Here is an 18,021-nt window from a genome sequence, read left to right as displayed (position 1 = left end):
GCCCAGCTACCCTCATCAAAGAATGCGCCTCCACTCTTGCACCCTTCCTCACTGCCTTTATCAACGCCTCCTTTCCAACTGCCACTGTCTCCGCATGCCTCAAGGAAGCCAAAGCTACCTCATTAAAGACACCATCACTAGACCCAACCGCACCAGGCAACTACAGGCCCATCACCACAGTCCCCTTTCTCCTTAAGATAATAGACAAAGCAGCATACCTGCAAGTCCAGCAGTTCCTTGAAGCTAACAACCTTCTCGGTCTCCGGCAATCTGGCTTTCGCCCAGGTCATGGAACCAGAACAGCCCTATTAGACCTCAAGAACCAAATGGACGACATTAGAGACTCTGCACACCAGCACTATTACTCCTCCTTGACCTCCCGGCCGCCTTTGATCTCGTCCACCACGAAACCATGTGCCAACACCTCTCAATTTATGCACACTTCTCCCCTAATGCCACAGCATGGATCACCTAATTTCTCAAAGGCAGAGCTATGAGAGTATTCTTAGACCTAGCATCCGCACACCCCAGCACCATCCAATGTGGAGTCCCCCCGTGCTCCTGCACATCACCAACATTATACAATATCTTCACCAGGCCCCTATTCCACATCCTCGACTCACTAGGCATCACCTACACAAACTACACCGACGATACTTAGGTCCTCTTAGAACTCACAGGTGACTACGAAGCCGACTCCAAAACCCTCAACTCTGTGTACTCCACCATCCAAACCTGGATTGCTCAGAACTGGCACTGCCTAAATGGAGACAAAACAGAACTACTTTTAGTTGGGTCCCCTGAAACGCACAAGAGACTTGACACGCAATACAATTCCTTTACCATCGACAACATACTAATTCCAGTCTGTCAGGCCGTTACAACCCTGGGAATCTACCTAGACTCCAACCTCTCAATGACAAGGCAAGTAAATGCCATTGCATCATCAGCAGCATACCATTCCAAACTCCTCACCGCAGCCAGACCTTACCTTACTAAGGATAACTGCCCCTCACTATAGCCAGAGCAAAAATTGGGGTCCAGTTAGATTACTGAAACACCCTCCTGGAGGGTACCTCCACAAAGAACATCGAAAAACTTCAAATTGTACAAAATAATGCACTGCGGGTTGCCCTGGATATCCCTAGAAGAGAACATATCTCAGCTGCCAGGAAACAAGCCCAGTGGTTACCCGTCAAGGAACGTGTTCTATTCAAAATACTGTCACTCTCCCAGAAATGCATCCACCACGCAGCACTGCACTACCTCTCTGAGACTCACCAGGCCATTCACAGAAAGACCCACTAGAACCCCATACACAAACCTTCTCTCAGTAGTGCCCAGGGTCTCTAGAGCGCGAGCAGGAGGCTCAAGCTTCCCATTCATTGCCGCAACCCAATGGAATTCCCTGCCATCCAACCTCAGAGGTGACTGTTTGCATGAATTCTCGTAATACCTCCAAATACCTACTAAACTAACTCACGGCCCGGCAGGTCCACTGTCTTTCCTCCAAGGAACGTACCATCTCCTTACTGTTTCACTCATCCTCTGTAACCTGTGCCAACATTGCTACGCCTCTTGTAACCAGTAAGCAATGCTGTATCATGTAACTAAGCTTTCTCTGATTTAACAGCGCCTCGATGCCCCTGAGCTGCCAGCGCACTTTATAAGTACAAATAAATAAATAAATAAACTTTGCCCTCAATTGAAACACTCTTAACTTGGTGGATAACCTGCTTGCCTTTGGTTCATCTCTGTAGGCAAGAATATTCAAATATATTTTGAAATTACATTAATGGTGGCCATTAGCCAGTAAGAGGATGGTTCACCCTTCCCATGTGCTTTCTTCAATGTAGATAATACATGATTCATAAATATTGCTGGATTGAAAAATCTAATCCAGTTCAATAGTTCAGTCAGTTAATGTAGCTTTCACACCCTGACTGGGGGCGAACTTGGCGTTTAACGGACCCCCAGGTCAAGATTTGTAAACCCGAGCGAAGCGAGGGCCTCAGCTCGGGCTTCGGGCATTTGAATGCCATGTCTGCCACCCCCTGCCTGGGCGAGAAAGCTATTTGCACCACAGGATTCCCCGGGGTGTGGATAGTTTTCATTTTTCTTCCTTGCGCGGGACATGTGCTCAGCGCGAGCACCTCTCCCATCAGAAAGAAAAAAAATGTAGAAAAAATGGCTGCTGCCATTACCAGAAAAGGGATTAGGTCCCTTTTCAGATGACGGTGGCCATGGAAAACGCACATTTCTTTTACACCACAATCGTGCCCGGGGAAGGCGGAATTGTGATCGGTCAATCTGTGTTTCCTGGGTGTGAATGCCCATGCTTCACAAACAGAATGTCAGCCCCTTAGGGATTACTGATTGTTCGGCGTCTGTCTGTGAAGTGGTGTTCAGAGTGCTTGCTAACTGATAGTTGGTTTGTCACGTGGTCCCACATTGAGTTCTCAGTGATGGTTTTGTAACTTGATCTCTGTTTCAGGGGCTTTTGTGGGCCTTCCGTGTAATCATGTGTTTTTTTATGGTGCTTTTCTAGTTCATAATCCAGTTGCAGTGATGGGCCATGTATTAGTTGTAGCCCTTGAGATTGTATATGTCCTTATAGACTTGTCTGCTTGGAGTAGAGTGGGTGTATGAGGCAGGGGAGTTGCTAGGTCTGGAAAAGATCCGGGGCTACACTAATGTTGGGACTGTCGGGACTCGGGGCTAGCTAGTCTTTTGGCTGTAGCTCCTGAGATTCTATCCGGGGCTACAACCAAAAGATCAGGGGCTATCGCCCCCTTAGCCCCCCCCCCCCCTAGCAACGCCCCTGGTGATTGTTTAATTTTTCTGATATGTGTCTGCATGTCTGATCAGCATAACCGGTGTTGTGGGTATTCCTCAGCTGGTTTGTGATCCTGAATCCCTTTGGTGTTAGATTTTGTTTCTTGCAAATACGTGTCGGTGTCCAGCCGGGATTCTTTCCTCCTCATCTGGCAGATGTGTCATTGTTTTTGATGCATTTTTGTATCCATTGTAATGTACATGAAAAGTTTGTCGCTGGGTTAGCCCAGTTTTAAGAAAATCACATTTTGAGTTTTGATACCTTTTATCGGACTAACGGAGATTATTATGCAGCGATGGAAAATATGTTTGTTTTTGAAAGTCACAACAATCTTCATCAGATGTGAACAGGCAAAAGTGAGGGGAGAGACCCATTCTGAGAGTTGCACCCCGTCTGGAATGCATGGAACGCAGTGCTCTGGTAATCTTATCTAAGGGTTGCAAATCTACAACAGGGAACTGTTAGCTTGCAGACAAAGCAGCCAGAAACAGAGCCCTGCTGAAAGGGAGGCTCGCATTTCCATAATTAACGCAGTTCATTCTTGTTTGCTTACCCACACGTGTGCACATTGCTTTTTATAAGAATGTAGGCCTAGTGAATTTAAAATGTGTGTTTTTGTTAATGCTAAAACTTTCTCAAAGTGCAGGACTTGAAAAGGAAGAGGATGTGGATTTTAAAGTGTATTCATTTTACAGGTACTGTTGCAGGTAACTGTTGCATTAATGGAGAAAACATGGTGTGGTGTGCTTAGTGGGCACTAATCACCCCAGATTCGAGTTCAAGTTACATTTTATAGGTATCATTGCACTTAGCCACTGAGTTAATGATTTAAACATAGTGTGCTCAGTCGGTATTAATCAATCTGGATCCCAGTGCAAGTACGATGCAGGGCTCTGTCTCAACAGAAGGCTCCCTACACTCGATCCCAGTTACCAGGTGAGGGCGCACATCTACCAAATTGGCATTACTTCACCCCACCTTACATCTCCCTCTGGGGCACCTACCTGGGCAGATTCCTGCAATTCCTTTTTTTCCTCAGACTGCACAGGCCCAGGGAATCTCCCATGAGGGTAATATCAGTGAGTACATATGAACAGACCTGCCAGCACATGCTGGAATCCCCAATTTGGTGGAGACAGAGGGCTTCTCTGCTGGGTGTGCAAACTGTGCCCCTCGTGGGGTTGGCATATTGTGTTTAAGCAAACCCAAGACACTGCTACATTCAGCTTTCTCCAGCCTCTACCACACTGCAGCCACAAAGGAATGGATGGCACTACAGAAGGCCAATTGACCTGGTGCCACCTGTAGTCAAAATTCATTAGATAAAACCCAGTGAAGTGGTAAACCTAGCCCCTCTAATCTTTAATGCTGGGGCCTGGTCGTGTTGGCTCCAACAAAAGGGTTTTGTGTTCTCTGACAATGTCACCTCCCTTGCCCTGATTGCCAGAGTTGGAGTGAGTGATGAGACTGCCCTCTGTCTCACTACATGATATGGGCCCTAGGAGCAGTGCCAGGAGAATCCCCTGGAAGCCTTGCAGCAAGAGGACAGGCTTGCAGAAGATTGCCACATTGTCAGCGTTGCACATATTGTTCCTGTGGAAGCCTCCTTACAAATAGTCATAAAGGAGTCTGCCAACCCTTTTAGGCCTTTTAGGCAGGACCTGTGGTGCTAGACTGATGAAAATATAACAGAGGCGGCAGCTGTAGAGTACTCAGAAGTGAATGTTTGCCAATCCTGACAGGTGAGAAAATGAAGAAAAAAGCTAACACACACACACACACACACACACACACACACACTCACACACACTCACACTCACACTCACACTCACACTCACACTCACACTCACACTCTCCACTCATACTCTTACTTTATTCATACACATGCACTTAGCTACCCCCTCACATACAAACATACATACAAGCACTTACACACCACACCTTTGCATGCATGCATGCATATATACATGAATACAATCCACACAAACAACACTTTTTTTCTTACCTGTTTCCCTCTGGAACCTCTAAGGCTCTTCCCTGTCTATGGGCCTCATCACGTGCTGGGCAGTAGCCCTTAAATGCGGCAGTAACGGTAATACTTCCACATTTAAGGGATGGCCTGATCACGAGTTGGGCACTAAATGGGCTGCGTCAGCTCCAGCTTTTTTCTGGAGGTAAAAATCCCATTTAGCATCCTGTTTTCAACGCAATTACCGCCTGCTGTATTAGCCTGCGGTATTCACGTCGAAAATGCACCATTGAGTCCAATGGGGAATGGGGATTTATCGTTAACTCACAACCTGTGATCCAGCGCTAATACCGCTGGACCGGTTGGCGCGAACGCCATTACAGTTGGCCGGTATTACCGCCGGGACGCCGCCCAACTCGTGATGAGGCCCAATGCCTCTACATCTCACAGGCCATTTAGTTAAACAAAGGAACGCTAGTCATTGGGGGCATGGGCCAACTAAAAGTTGAGCCTTTAGCTTCCATTTAGGCGGTCTATTGATATCATCTCCTGGGCATGGGCAGTGGGTAGGCTTTTGTCCTCAGCACGTTTACTGAGGCCTCAGGCACAGTAGAAGACTATTTTTCTCACCTTGGAGAGCCATGTACTTACTTACTCTTAGAGTTTAAAAGTATGTTTAAAAGTAAGTAAATGCACTGCTCTCCGAGGTGACATTTGTGACAGCTTTTTGCCTCTGAGCCCGGGCTGGGCCTCAGAGTATCATACTGAAGACTGCTGCATCAAAGTGGGAGGGCTTCAAACCCCCCCCCCCCCAAGCCCATGACTGGCGCCGCCCATGAGACCACTCCTTCTTTACGTTTCAGTAATAATGTGGTGCCTCTGAGTCCTCTAAGTTCTTAATACAATGCATGATGTATTGGGCATAGATGGCGAGGCCACCAAATCGCTGGAACATTTTTCAGACAACCCATCCTGCTGATTTTGCTAGAGGGTCAGAATGGCAGGGAATATGGCTGTTTGAATATGTGTCTTATGTATTGCACACGCATTGCAACCTGGAACATGTTCTCTGGGGCTCTGCTTTGTCTTCAGCTTTATCCTCGTCACTCTGGTATGGTATGGTATTGTTTATTTATATAGCGCCTATACACTGGCAAGTGTGTCCTATGCTTCCTTCTACTTACACTACTGGGCAGGATATCCTGCAGCCATGATGGGGCGGATTCATGGAATTTGTGCGCCGAAAAACGGGGATTTGTGCGCCATTCTGCCCGCAAATCCCTGTTTAACAAATGGGGATTTGCGGGCAGAATGGCAGACAAATCCCCGTTTTTCGGCGCACAAATTCCATGAGGCAGCCCTGATGTCTCGTTTCCAATTGCAGGCACTTTCTCCAAAGGTTGTGGAGTGGATTCAGCATTTCGAAACATGTTAGGTATTATTTCTTTGAGGGAAGGTTTGTATAGGTAGTGGAGTATGCTCTGGGTTCTCTATGACCCTGTAGCCTTTTATGTTGTGACATGGCCCCCTTCACTGGTGTGCATAGTTCTCATTTTGGAAGTATTGAGCTTTTGCTGGATTGGCAACCCCTCCTGCATTCTGGTAACAGGCATGATCCAGCCGTAACCAGCATTATTCTCCAGACCACTTTAAATAATGTCCAGGGACACACATAAGAAATCAGAAAAAAGACAAAAATCCAAAAAGAGGCGCCTGCAAAGTAGCCTCAGAAGTATGCAGTTGTGTACTCCTCTAAGGAGAAGGGAAAGTACTAGGATCCAAATAATGAACCCCTAAATGGCAGACAGTGCAGTCCGCATTACACGGGGTCAGCTATCTGACCCTGTCCAGGAGGGGATGGGGACCCCACTAGCCTGTGGTGGGCAGCCTACCAAGGGATTTCCCAGAGCCAGTCTTACCCCAGAGGTGGGGTGTGGGGGTTGGGTGGGCCCCAGTCCCTATGCCTTCTTGTTGTGCCTGGTTGCATGCCAACAGTAGCCCTGTCCACCACCTCGTGCCTGCACAGACTGATTCTGGCCATTGTCTTCCCCTTTGTCTCCTAGAGCGAGCCTACGAGCTCTGCCTGCAGCATGGACAGCAGCATCCCCACCAGGCCGCCATAAGGAAAGAGGGCTGAAGGCTTAAGCCCCCTTTTAAATACTGTGATGTTTGTACCACCTTCCTGGGGCAAAGAGCAGTCAGGGTGGGCCCAGGGAACCAGCAAAGGAAACTAGCCAATGGAAGATGAAGAATAAAAGGGAGGGCAAGAAGGTGTAGTTTAGGGGAGATGTAAGGGGATGTAGGCGGACCGAGAGAGGATGGAGCAGATGAGCATGGAGAATATTTGCTAGAGGTATTGGTTAGTGGGAGTGTACTAGTTTCAGTGGGCATGCATGATGTGTTAGTGAGGATTTTGGGGGAGATTGGCGAGTGACAGAAGTGTGCCTGTAAAGGAGGGTGGTTGAGGGAAAAGGCGTGGGTCCAGTAGTAGTGTGGAAGGGGTAGTAGTGTGGAGCAAGGGGTATTAGTGTCGAGAGAGGGGGGTAGTAGTGTGGAGGGAGGGAATAGTAATGTGGAGGAAGAGGTAGCAGTAGTGGGGATAGAGGGCAGTAGTAGTGTAGAGAGAGGGGTAGTAGTAGTTGTGTAGACAGAGGAGAGAAGAAGTGGCAGTAGAGAGGGGAGAGAGAATTGTAAGCAGTAAGATCGGAAGGTGGAGGTAAACAGATGAGACGAGGACATCGGAGAGACAGAATAGGAACAAGTCAGGGAGCGAGGGGAAAGACAGTGGGTGGAGATCTAAGAAAGACCGACAAGGACGAGTGAAAGCGATATAGGGAGAGAAATAGGTGAGGGTATGACCACGTGGGGCCTGATTGTCTGAAAGGTACCCCAGATCCACAGTCTAGGTCATCTTGGGGAACTTAGCATAGGGTGTGTCTAGATTGTTCCCTGGGGGGGATTTAGATATATAAGGCGTACTGCCCTTAGGCCGTGACTTTTCGGTAAGACAGATCTTGGATGCTAGGAGTTACTGATCTCTAGCGACCATCCCAGGTTGAGGGATGCCTGGGTTAGAGAGGGAATGCCCGTCTCTAGACGAGAGGGACCAAGAGGGTCATGCGTTAGAAAGCCCCTTGACCAGAAAGCAAATAAAAACCCTTGAACTGTCTTTGAGAGTTGGTGTGTTATTGAGGCCATCTGTTACACTCTATTGAGCATACATTAAGCAAGCAAGCATAACAGCTTGTATTCATGTGGATACATGTGAACCAACCAGGCATGCAGGTCACCTCGCCAGTTCTGCTGTCAATCGACCCTCCAGTTTTACTTTTGTTGTAGTGACAAATTACTTATTTGTCAATGTCATATTATTTGTTACTAATTTCTGGATTGCATTTATAGTGTGGCATCTCTTTTAATCATGTTGATTATATGTTCAGTTTCTATTTTCTTTTCAATAGGGTTGATTTTCCTTAATTTGATTGTAACTTGTGTGTCGCATTTTATGTATACCTTCCCTCATGCTTGGGTTGATTGTTACGTGCAACACAAACCTGCTGATATTAAATGATTTTTTCCTCATTATATTACTCCCTGAATTTTAACTATAGAAGAAACTCTCTTTCGGAGCGAAACACATGTTGGCCCAATTTTGAATAATTTGAGAGCAGATTGATTATCTTTGAAAATATAAATGGAATACAACTTGGAATGACCTTGCAAGAAGTTTTAATATGGGAATACATAATTTCACAAAGGAAACTGTTGTACTTTATTCTTAACCAGTTTCCAAAATAGATAAGCTTTACTATTACACAACAAGATGTAGGCGCAAATCTACCACACATTTTAGACGCTTAAAGTATGAGTTTATTTGAGGTAAGTTCCAGCCTTTTTTTTTACCCAAATATAATTCAGGCTAGTGTGAAATCCGTTTTTTAAATAATATCAATTACTTGAGATCCCTTAGATAGCTTGGTGACACACTTAATGATTACATTGGAGTTGGAGTCGAGTAGGGCTTTGGAGGTTAGGTGTTCAAGTGATTTGTACAATTTCATGGACAAGGTATGAGGTGTGTTGAGAAAGTAAGGAGGGATGGCGGCCGCACGGGTGCATCTTTTTGATTGTTTGTTTTACCACAGAATAGAAGTCTTCTGGAGTGTGGCAGTCGAGGGAGCTGATGTTACACTGCAAGAACCAAGCTTCTGTGATGAAAAGAAGATCCACATTGGTGTTTTTTGTTAAGATCAGTAGACCATATTGGCCATAAGCCAATTTTGCATTGATAAGACCGTGTTGGGTAAAGAATTTGAGAGCAGGGATTAGCAGCTTCTCAGGAGGAAGGAAGGAAGGAAGGCTGGAGGGGGCCTGAGGCAAGAGATGTCAGGTGTGCTGCCGAGTGAGATTAAGCACTAATATACCACAGGTGATATTAATGGATCAAAGCTTGCTTAGAAAGGGTTTGCTGGTTCTTCTTGGGCAGACCGATACTTCTTTCAAAGTAGGAAAAGGGGGTCAGAAACTCCGAATAAACTTTGAAGCAGGAAGGCATGGCGGCAGTTGCACACTGTCCGTTGAGTTTGGCTTAGCACAGGATGCTGCTTACTCTGCATGGCTTCTCGTGCGCCAACATTGTGAGTTTATTTGAGCATAGAATTCAGTCAGCAGTCAACTTGGACATGTCCAAGAACTGCAACAGTGCATGGAGACTGTATCATGTGAAATGTGAGCATGCAGAACCTTTAACATACGTGTAGAGACTGAAAACAGAACAAACGCACATAAAACATCAATCAGTTAAATTGGATCAATGCAGTTTAGTCAAATAACATGGTTTTTAGGCAGCATTTAAAAGCTGCTAAGTCCTCCAATATAGCCCCCCTGCTGGGTAACGCTTAAGGTTAGACCTTATTTAGGCAGAAAACGCACAAATGACATGGTCCTTTTCCTGTCATTCTCTGGGCAGATAGCTTACAGTTCAAGTGAGCACCTGCCAAGTTTGATTCTCCAGCCAGGCTGACTCAGCCCTTCATCCTTCTGAGGTCGATAAGCTAAGTACCATTGACTTGGGTGATCATAAAAGCTCTTATTACAGCACCAAGGAAGTCGGAGGAATCTGGTATGAAGCACTGTATACAAATCAGACACTGTTCGCTGGCCGCCATTTTGCCAGCAATGACACATCAATATTTTGTGATTGACAGAGTACTCGGTGATATTAATGAAAGGTTGCCAGAATGAAAGTACTATTTTTACATGTATTTCTTTTAAGGACATGTACTAAAATGTGGTATTTCCTAAAAGGTGCAGCATTTGAAAAACAGAAGCTGCTATGCCAGAGAAGAAGAACAAGTCAAAGAAAGCCAAGAAAGCTTCTTCTATAGACGTCTCCATCCTGAAGAAGTTTCTTAAAACGTACGAGAACCACTGCACAAAAGAAAAAAGTGCCGTCAGCCCCACTATCAAAAAAGGCCTGCGGCGTTGCATAGAAAATGAGGTCAGCATTACCAAGGTAAGTGATAATTGCTAATGGCCATTGGACTAAAAGGTCCTTTTTACAAGCCTCAATTAAAAGAATTGTCAATAAAAAAGCCTGGATTATGATAACCCTGTGGATTGTCATACCTACTGCAACAGCACATACCACACTTAATTGATTTTGGACTTTTGAAACTTACTTGATAATCACCATATGCTACCCAATGGCACCTGATACTCTATATGCCAGCAAGTAAAAGCACCCTGATAATTTTTGTAATCATTTTGGGCATGCTAGTGTTGCTTTAAAAACCCTCCTCTGCACACAGAAAGTGCGTAGGCTGCATTGCGAGTACATACCTCTCAACTGGCACGCTTTTGGCGGGTGCCACCCTCCACTTAGGCAGCTCTCTCACCAGCCAAGCCCATATGAATCAATGGGCCTTCACCCAAGGAATCCAAAATCGGGTGTTTTCAGCCGCCCAGGGGCCATGAAAGGTTGAGAGCTATGTATGGAGGCACACTAAAAAAAATAGCGGTAAATGTTGCACCATCATATCACATGTTTGGAGGTGATTGAGCACGTGGCTGGCAGTTTCACGCCAGAAGAATCAGCATTTACTACCAGCAGAATGATGGCCTGCAGTAAAATCTTCAAACCAGTGATAGAAGTGTACCAAAAAAGTAGTGGAACTGTGACTCCAGCGAGGGGGTTGGGGGAAGGACAGAGTAGGAAGGAAAGGAGCAACGTGCCATGCATTTTTCAAGGTTTGCTGTCCTGCTGGTTGACAGCCAATTGAGTTGAAATATATTTCAGCTTAGCTCTCTCTGATGTCTGGTGGTAAAGCAGGGAAGCTTTAACTTCATAAAGAACAGTTCCGCAATGGTGAGATTGTTGCAAAAATGAGTGGAGCTGTTAACAGTAAAAAAAAAATTAAAAAGTAGTGGAACACTGCTCCCGATCGTTCCTCTTCACTTCAACCACTGCTCCAAACTCCATAATGGTCAATAACAGCGACTTGAACTCTGGGGAGTCAGTTCTGAAGAGGTAGTCCCGTTACCACTGGAAGTAAGGGTATTGTATGGCGTATTTATAACGGGTAAACTCATAATGAGGCCCAGACTATGCATGGTAGAATAACAGAGAAAGGCCCTCTCTTACGAATAGACGAAAAGCCCATCATCGCTCATTAAAAATAAAGGATTGCAGTTCAATAAAAGAACACGGATCTGTGTGATTTATCCGCAGCTACATTTCCCGCGACGGAAATTACTGCATTCAAAAGGTCCGTTTTTTTCCGGGTCAGCTGTGGGGTTGTCCCCCGCAACCCCGAATCACTATACTATAAAGTATGGTGATGGGGTGTTGCAGGGGACACCCCAGCAGCCGTTTTTCTTTATTTTTATTACCGACCCCACCAAACATACATACCACTAAAGGTTCGAACTTTTAGTAGTTAGAACTTTGGTGGTATGCTTTTTAGGTCTCTTGGTGGGGTTGGTAATTTTAACTCTGTAATTTTGTCATATACCGTTGGTTCCGAGTGCCTATGTTTGATATTCTTTGGTTTAACTGTTTTTGAAGCAGTAGGCCTCTTGCTCTACCTGTTATTAGCCCTCTGTCATCCAGTGTCATTGCCTCTTCACTTCAAGCCTGCTCAAGACTATCAGCGAGGTGTCTTCTGGGAGCAGAAGTACCTTGGCGGCTTGTAACGTAACTGGACCAGCCATTTCAAGGGAAAGTAGCATGGCTCATGGTTCCCTCTGCTTGGTAAGAAAGCTGGAATCAGGAGATCCTAGCAGCGATTGCCTTCAGGTAGTGATCTTTGGTAGGTTACCAAAGCAGAGATTCCAATGGATCTTCCGGTTCGGGTTGGTCCTCAGTGTTTCGGGACACGCCCCGAACGTTTAGTTCCACGTTGCCCTATTTTATAGGATTATTGAAAGCTTTGCTTGCACTCAGCCTTGAATCACATGTGTGCACTGTTTCAAACATTTGGGTATGTACGATGAATATGGAGTATGCCTTTATTTTAGACCTCATGTTACATACTCAGCACATCTGCTCTTGTCTGACTTCACCAAAGGCTTACTGGGCTCAGATTAGTCAAGACTAAATCATTCCGAGTGTGGTGGAGCTGTAAAAGCGGTGGTAATTCCGTTACCGCCACTTTTCCCGCTCTGCCAAACTTCTCGTTTGGCCATGAAGTAGAGCATTTACCTCCAGCAAAATGCTATAGGTAAATCCTCCACCTTACCGCTGAAAGATCACCAAAATTGGCAGAATTACTGCTGGTGTTAATTGTGCCGAAATCCGCAAGGAGTCCTGTGGACTCCAAAGAATGGGGACTTACACCACATACCACCACTTGTAATCCAGCACTAAAGCCGCCGGACCAAGTGATGGGGTCGGTCAATCCGTTTGGCAGTATTCCAGCAGATTTACCATTGGAATACCACCAAACTGGTAATGAGGGCCGTATGGAAATATCCATACTCTTTTACACAAAGAAAGCCAGTTTTAGCTATCGAATCTTCAGACTTTCCTTACCATGGTGCAGGGTACTGATCCCTTATTCCTTATCGTCTGGGGCTCAGACAGTTACCTTGGTGAGTTTAATTGCCAGGAAAACTCTGGTACTTTTTGGGCACTCCCCACTTAGAGACATAAGTTTGGCAGTATTCCGGCAGCAAATCTGCCAGAATACCGGCAAACGGAAAGGCCATTACCGTCACGTGCGCTGCCCGAATTACCGGCAGATTACAAGTGCAGGTAAGGATGGTAAATCCCCATTCCATCCATGGGGGGATGTTGCCGCAATTACCGCCTGTGCTGGTAATAAAGACTGTTTTTTTTACCAGGAGTGGTCAGATGTAAATCCTTAACCTCTACCGGCAAGGTTTCATTTGGCTGGTCCGGTAAAAGTGCTGGTACACGTTATAACTGGCACTTTTATCATGTACTGGCCAACTCGGAATGAGGCCCAAACGCCTCTCAGAGAGCACAACACAGAAAGTTAGTCCTTAGTGAGGCCATTGGTTGGAGGATACTTGGGGGGAAAAGGTCTGTGAACCATTCCAGATCAAGCAGAAATATTAGGGAACTCATGCCAGAGTCCCAGCCCTGAACATTTGACATAAAAGCACGACCATTGGAGATTCAGTAATAGGGCTAATCCCCACTAGGACTCACTTCCTGCTCCAATTGGACAAATGTTTTAGGTGGTCCAGATGCATTCTCATGGCTCAACCCAGCCTTATGCTCAATGGTGAAATCTAGCCATTGCAGGCTAATGGGTCACCTGATACACTTTTGATCCTCAGTATCCCTAACAATAGGCCAGCTGTAGAGCTTGTGAGAGCTCTGATCGTAGCATCAGATTCTACAATGTGCCCCATGTCGTCTTTATGTAGTTGTCCCTTATCAGCTCCTACCTCCGTGAGGACAAGGGATGGAGGGCTGTAGTCTGATGCTTCTAGCACTGGAATTTCTGGCTTGCCCAGTAGAGTGTGTGAGCCCTGACACTCGATGTGGAGAGACCTTAGCTATCACCACTGACCCTTACGGTCTCCCACCTTACCTCACTGACCTGCCAGGCAATTGTCAAATCAGTCAAAGCTGGTGACTCTGAGGTGTTCCCCTTTAGATCTGCATATTGAGAGCGTGATACTGTGTCCTTAACAGACGTCTTCTTGCATAGCACTCCTGCATCAAAGACGTCTTCTCGCGTAGAACTCCTGCATCAAACAACTCTTGTAATTTCAGTTGGTCTCCTAGGTCAGACGCCCTAGCTCCTGCAGAGGCCTCACACCTCTCTAGCAAGAGGAGGACGGTCAAATGGTTTTGGCTCAGGTAACGCGTCAGCTGATTCCCTTTACATCCTTTTAAAGGCCTTTGGTAGCCGCTCTGCTGCGGGAACACACTCCTCTGCAGACTGTTTCTTGTGGGACTGCCATCTGCCTGATTATGTTCTTCCAACACCCGCAGCTGTGGTAGCTTCGGCATGTCCTTCAGATCAGACCTCATAGCACGTTTGAAGCCCTTAACCACGTCTCCTGCAAGAACAGTTCCATCTGCTGAGGAGACAGATCCCCATGAGTGGAAGGATCTCCTTGTTTTTGACAGAATTGTTCCCCATCAAGGTATCCTTTGGCCAGCAACCCTTGCATTTAAGCCAAGTCCCTGGGGGCAGACACCTCAGCTTCCTCTCTAATAGGAGTAGGACAGTTGCAGGGTCTCTCTCCGAAAGCTGGTGGCAGGCCCACCTTGTCTTCTGTTAAGTGTTGCAACAGCTCCTCAGCTGCCAGAGTCCATTTCCCAGCATGGTGCCCCTTCTGGGCTTGTGACCAGGTAGTCGCGTCCCCTACCTTGTTATGATCTGCAAATACCATGCCCATATCAACTAACTAATTACCTTGAAAAACATTACCCGAAAGCGTTAGTGGCTACCTTGTAAAAACTGATGCAGGGTCCAACATGTGCTCCAGCGTGCTGAGCTTAAAAAGCCTTTCATGATAATTCACTTGATTTCCTTTAATCAACCCATTCAGGTTCATTGTGGCACCATTGACCCACGTTTGCCAACATGCATTCTTGTTATTACCGGAGTCCCAGAAAATCATTAGGTACTGAGTAGTTGTGCTCCCAGACACGCGCATAAGAGCTTCTCTCAAGCAGCTGTACTTGCTCTGATCACTCTTATTCAGTTGCAGAATTGCATTACTATCACTCTGGTGCAGGTGACTGAGTAAACAGCCTGCCCTCTCATCATCACTCTATGCATTATGCAAGCTAACTCAAAAGCTGCAAGGCAATGAATCGGAAGCAACCACGTACACTCTAACTAAATCTTATGGCAAACGGAGGACAGGAATTCAAGTCTGCACCATTACTTACTTGTGTTCTGCTGGGATTTATTGTCTTGGCAGTTTCGAACTGGAGCTTCTTCAGGCCCATCTGGTGCTCTGTGGCCATCTCCTTCTTGGCCAGCCCGGATTCCCTCAAGTTCAAGAGGTGGTTTCTTCCACTGCCTGGCTTCTTTCTTTTCTGCTAGCAGAGCTCTCTGGATATTGAGCTCTACCTCCTTAGGTTGATGGGCTTCCTTCTCTGTTGCGCGACATCTGGTATTGTAGGGGAGGATGTTGCAGTTATTACACTCTCCTGTTCTTCTTCCTCTTCTTTTCTGTGGCTCATCTCTGTTAGACGGTCCTGGTATTGTTGCAGCAAGCAGGACCACCTTTGTCTGGCCTTCTGTTCAGTTTTGGATGTTCTTGCTTTGCTGCTCTTCTGCTCAAATGCCAGCCAAAATACTCTCATTTACAAGCGTCAGAGACAGTCTCAAGTTTGACGGAAAGAGTGACGGACAAAGATGGCTCCCAAACAGGAAATGCATCTTTAAAGTTACCAGCGGTGAGAACTTACCATCTGCAAAGGAGACCTGATGCTGGGGTACGATGCAGCTGTCCGGTAGCTGAAGACGTCTGTACAGTAGACGGGAATGTAGACTTCTGAAGGGCGCAGGTGTCTTTATTATATGTTCCTTCAGTTTTGGTGCCGTTTGTAACAGTATAGGTCTTGATCTAACTGCAACCAACCCTCTTTTAATTGGTGCTCCCACCTCTTTGTGTCCGTCTGCGCCAAGCACTGAGTTTGCAAGGCAACTTCTGGGAGCGGAGGGGTCTTGGAAAGTTGTAACACAGATGGTCCTACTGGGTCAAGTGGAAGGGCTGCTGCTGATGATTCCCTCTGGTTGATAAGAAGGCAAATAACAAGTGGGATCCTGGGAGTCTGTCTGCCAGACATTAGTCCTGGTTACGAGAGCCGTACCCAGAGTCTTTAGCTCACTATCTTTCACAGAGGAGAAATATCCAAAACATATCAGTCTTTGTCCTGCCCTGGGGAAGTCCAGTACCGAAATGCTAGGCAATTCTCCTCTGAACAAGAGTACCAACAGCAACCCCAGACACGTGTTTCGGTCTGGTTGGACCTTATTAGTAGGGTGGAGCTGTACCTCCCTAAGAATAGTGAGCAAGGGGTCCACGTCTGGATTCCCCTAGTAACATAGAGTGAGACCCAAAGTTACTTAAATATGCAAATAACAAGGGGTCCTGGGAGTCTCTCTGCCAGACATTAGTCCTGGTTACAAGAGCCTTACCCAGAGTCTTTAGCTCACCATCTTTCACAGAGGAGAAATATCCAAAACATATCAGTCTTTGTCCAGCCCTGGGGCAGGCCAGCACCGAAATGCTAGGAAATTCTCATCTGAAAAAGAGTACCAACAGCAACCCCAGACACGTGTTTCGGTCTGGTTGGACCTCATCAGTAGGGTGGAGCTGTACCTCTCTAACAGTAGTGAGGAAGAGGTCCACGTCTGGATTCCCCTGATAAGAAGGCAGCAATCCACAGATCCCAGCAGCACTTCAGAGTGTGATTTTGGGCAGAGCTTTGTTTTTTCTTGATCTGCTTCTTGTTGCTTTGGGACCTGCCCCAGCAATAGATATGTTTAGCTGCTGATTCGGCTGTTCTATCGGAATATTGGAAGCCGAGTTTGCACTGAACCTCTAACATCAGTCGTTCATACTTCCAAGCAGGACGATTATGGGGCTCAGACAAAGGGACAGCTCAGAACCTTTGACCTGGGAACTATACTGAGCAGATAGGCTGCAACTCCTAAATTGCAGGTTGCAGTGCACATCTGCTCTGTGTTCCCCAACAAATGCTATAGTGAAATCAGCATCCATTTAACCCAAACCTGGGGCACATTCCCCACCGCCACCAGTACATACCCTACTGCAACCACCAGCTCATATATTATCAAGGCACTGTGCACTAACAACAAACGTTTTTCTTTGCAGTCATTGCAGAGTAGTTTGAGGAGGCAAATGGGAGTATAAAGGCCCACTAACCTGTTGAGTCTAAGGCCAAAACACTTCCACACAAACAGACGCACGTACTTCACATTTACGCTCGCTCCATACTCTGCATGGCCTTTCCCACTCCACCTGTATTTCAGCTTTTGAAAAAAGAACCAAACAGGTATTTAATGCTGCTCCTTTTTTTCTTTTTGTACTGAGTTTGCATGAATCCCAGAAGTTGCTATGGGAGCTGACTCGTCACCATCACTTCACCCTCAGGCAATACAGGCTGCCATCTTTGGTCTGTCCTACTCCTCCGACCCTTAGCGCTACATTTTGAAAGAGTGCCAAGGGGTGGTGTGCACTGGGAACTCAACTATGTAAAGTCACTCGACTTCAGATCCATTACATCCCTCCCTCTAAAATCATGCGAGCACCTCACCATTAAAATACAAACCACACCAAAGAGTTCAATTACTATGCAACTAATATACAGACCCCCAGGCCCTACAGGTACTTTCGAAGAAGACATCACCTCCCTCATAGCCGAGAACTCTAAGCCCCACTCCCAAAACATCATTCTAGGAGACTTTAATTTAGGGTATAACGACCCTAAAGACACCCCTGCCGCCTTCCTAGCCAACCCTTTATCTGAGCATGACTTTACTCAAGTTATCACTCTACCCACCCATCAGAAAGGCAGACCTATTGATTGGGTCGCAATCCATAACTGCAATATCATTTGTAAGCCCCACAACCTCTGGTATGGACTGACCATTCCGTCATACCATTTGACATTAACACCAACAACCCCAACCCCAAGCAGGGCCCCCACGCACCAGCCTGCCTAACTAGAAACAAGCGCAATATTACGGCAGAG

At 46.3% G+C, this 18,021-nt stretch overlaps 1 protein-coding gene across 2 annotated transcripts in view; it reads left to right on the top strand.

Moving 5' to 3' along the window:
- LOC138491649 (uncharacterized) overlaps nucleotides 1-18,021 on the top strand; it is a 197,892-nt gene that overhangs the window by 44,832 nt on the left and 135,039 nt on the right. For both annotated transcript variants that reach the window (XM_069618285.1, XM_069618284.1), the window contains one exon: nucleotides 10,113-10,320. In XM_069618285.1, the coding sequence (XP_069474386.1) occupies nucleotides 10,141-10,320 (180 nt within the window). In that variant the 5' untranslated portion in view covers nucleotides 10,113-10,140. The remainder of the gene's footprint in view (nucleotides 1-10,112; nucleotides 10,321-18,021) is intronic.

The sequence above is a fragment of the Ambystoma mexicanum genome, chromosome 10 (assembly GCF_040938575.1).
Source record: "Ambystoma mexicanum isolate Mex_15411 chromosome 10, UKY_AmexF1_1, whole genome shotgun sequence".
NCBI lineage: Eukaryota > Metazoa > Chordata > Amphibia > Caudata > Ambystomatidae > Ambystoma > Ambystoma mexicanum.
Note: the sequence above shows the minus strand (reverse complement) of the source record. Positions and strands in the feature narration are given on the sequence as shown.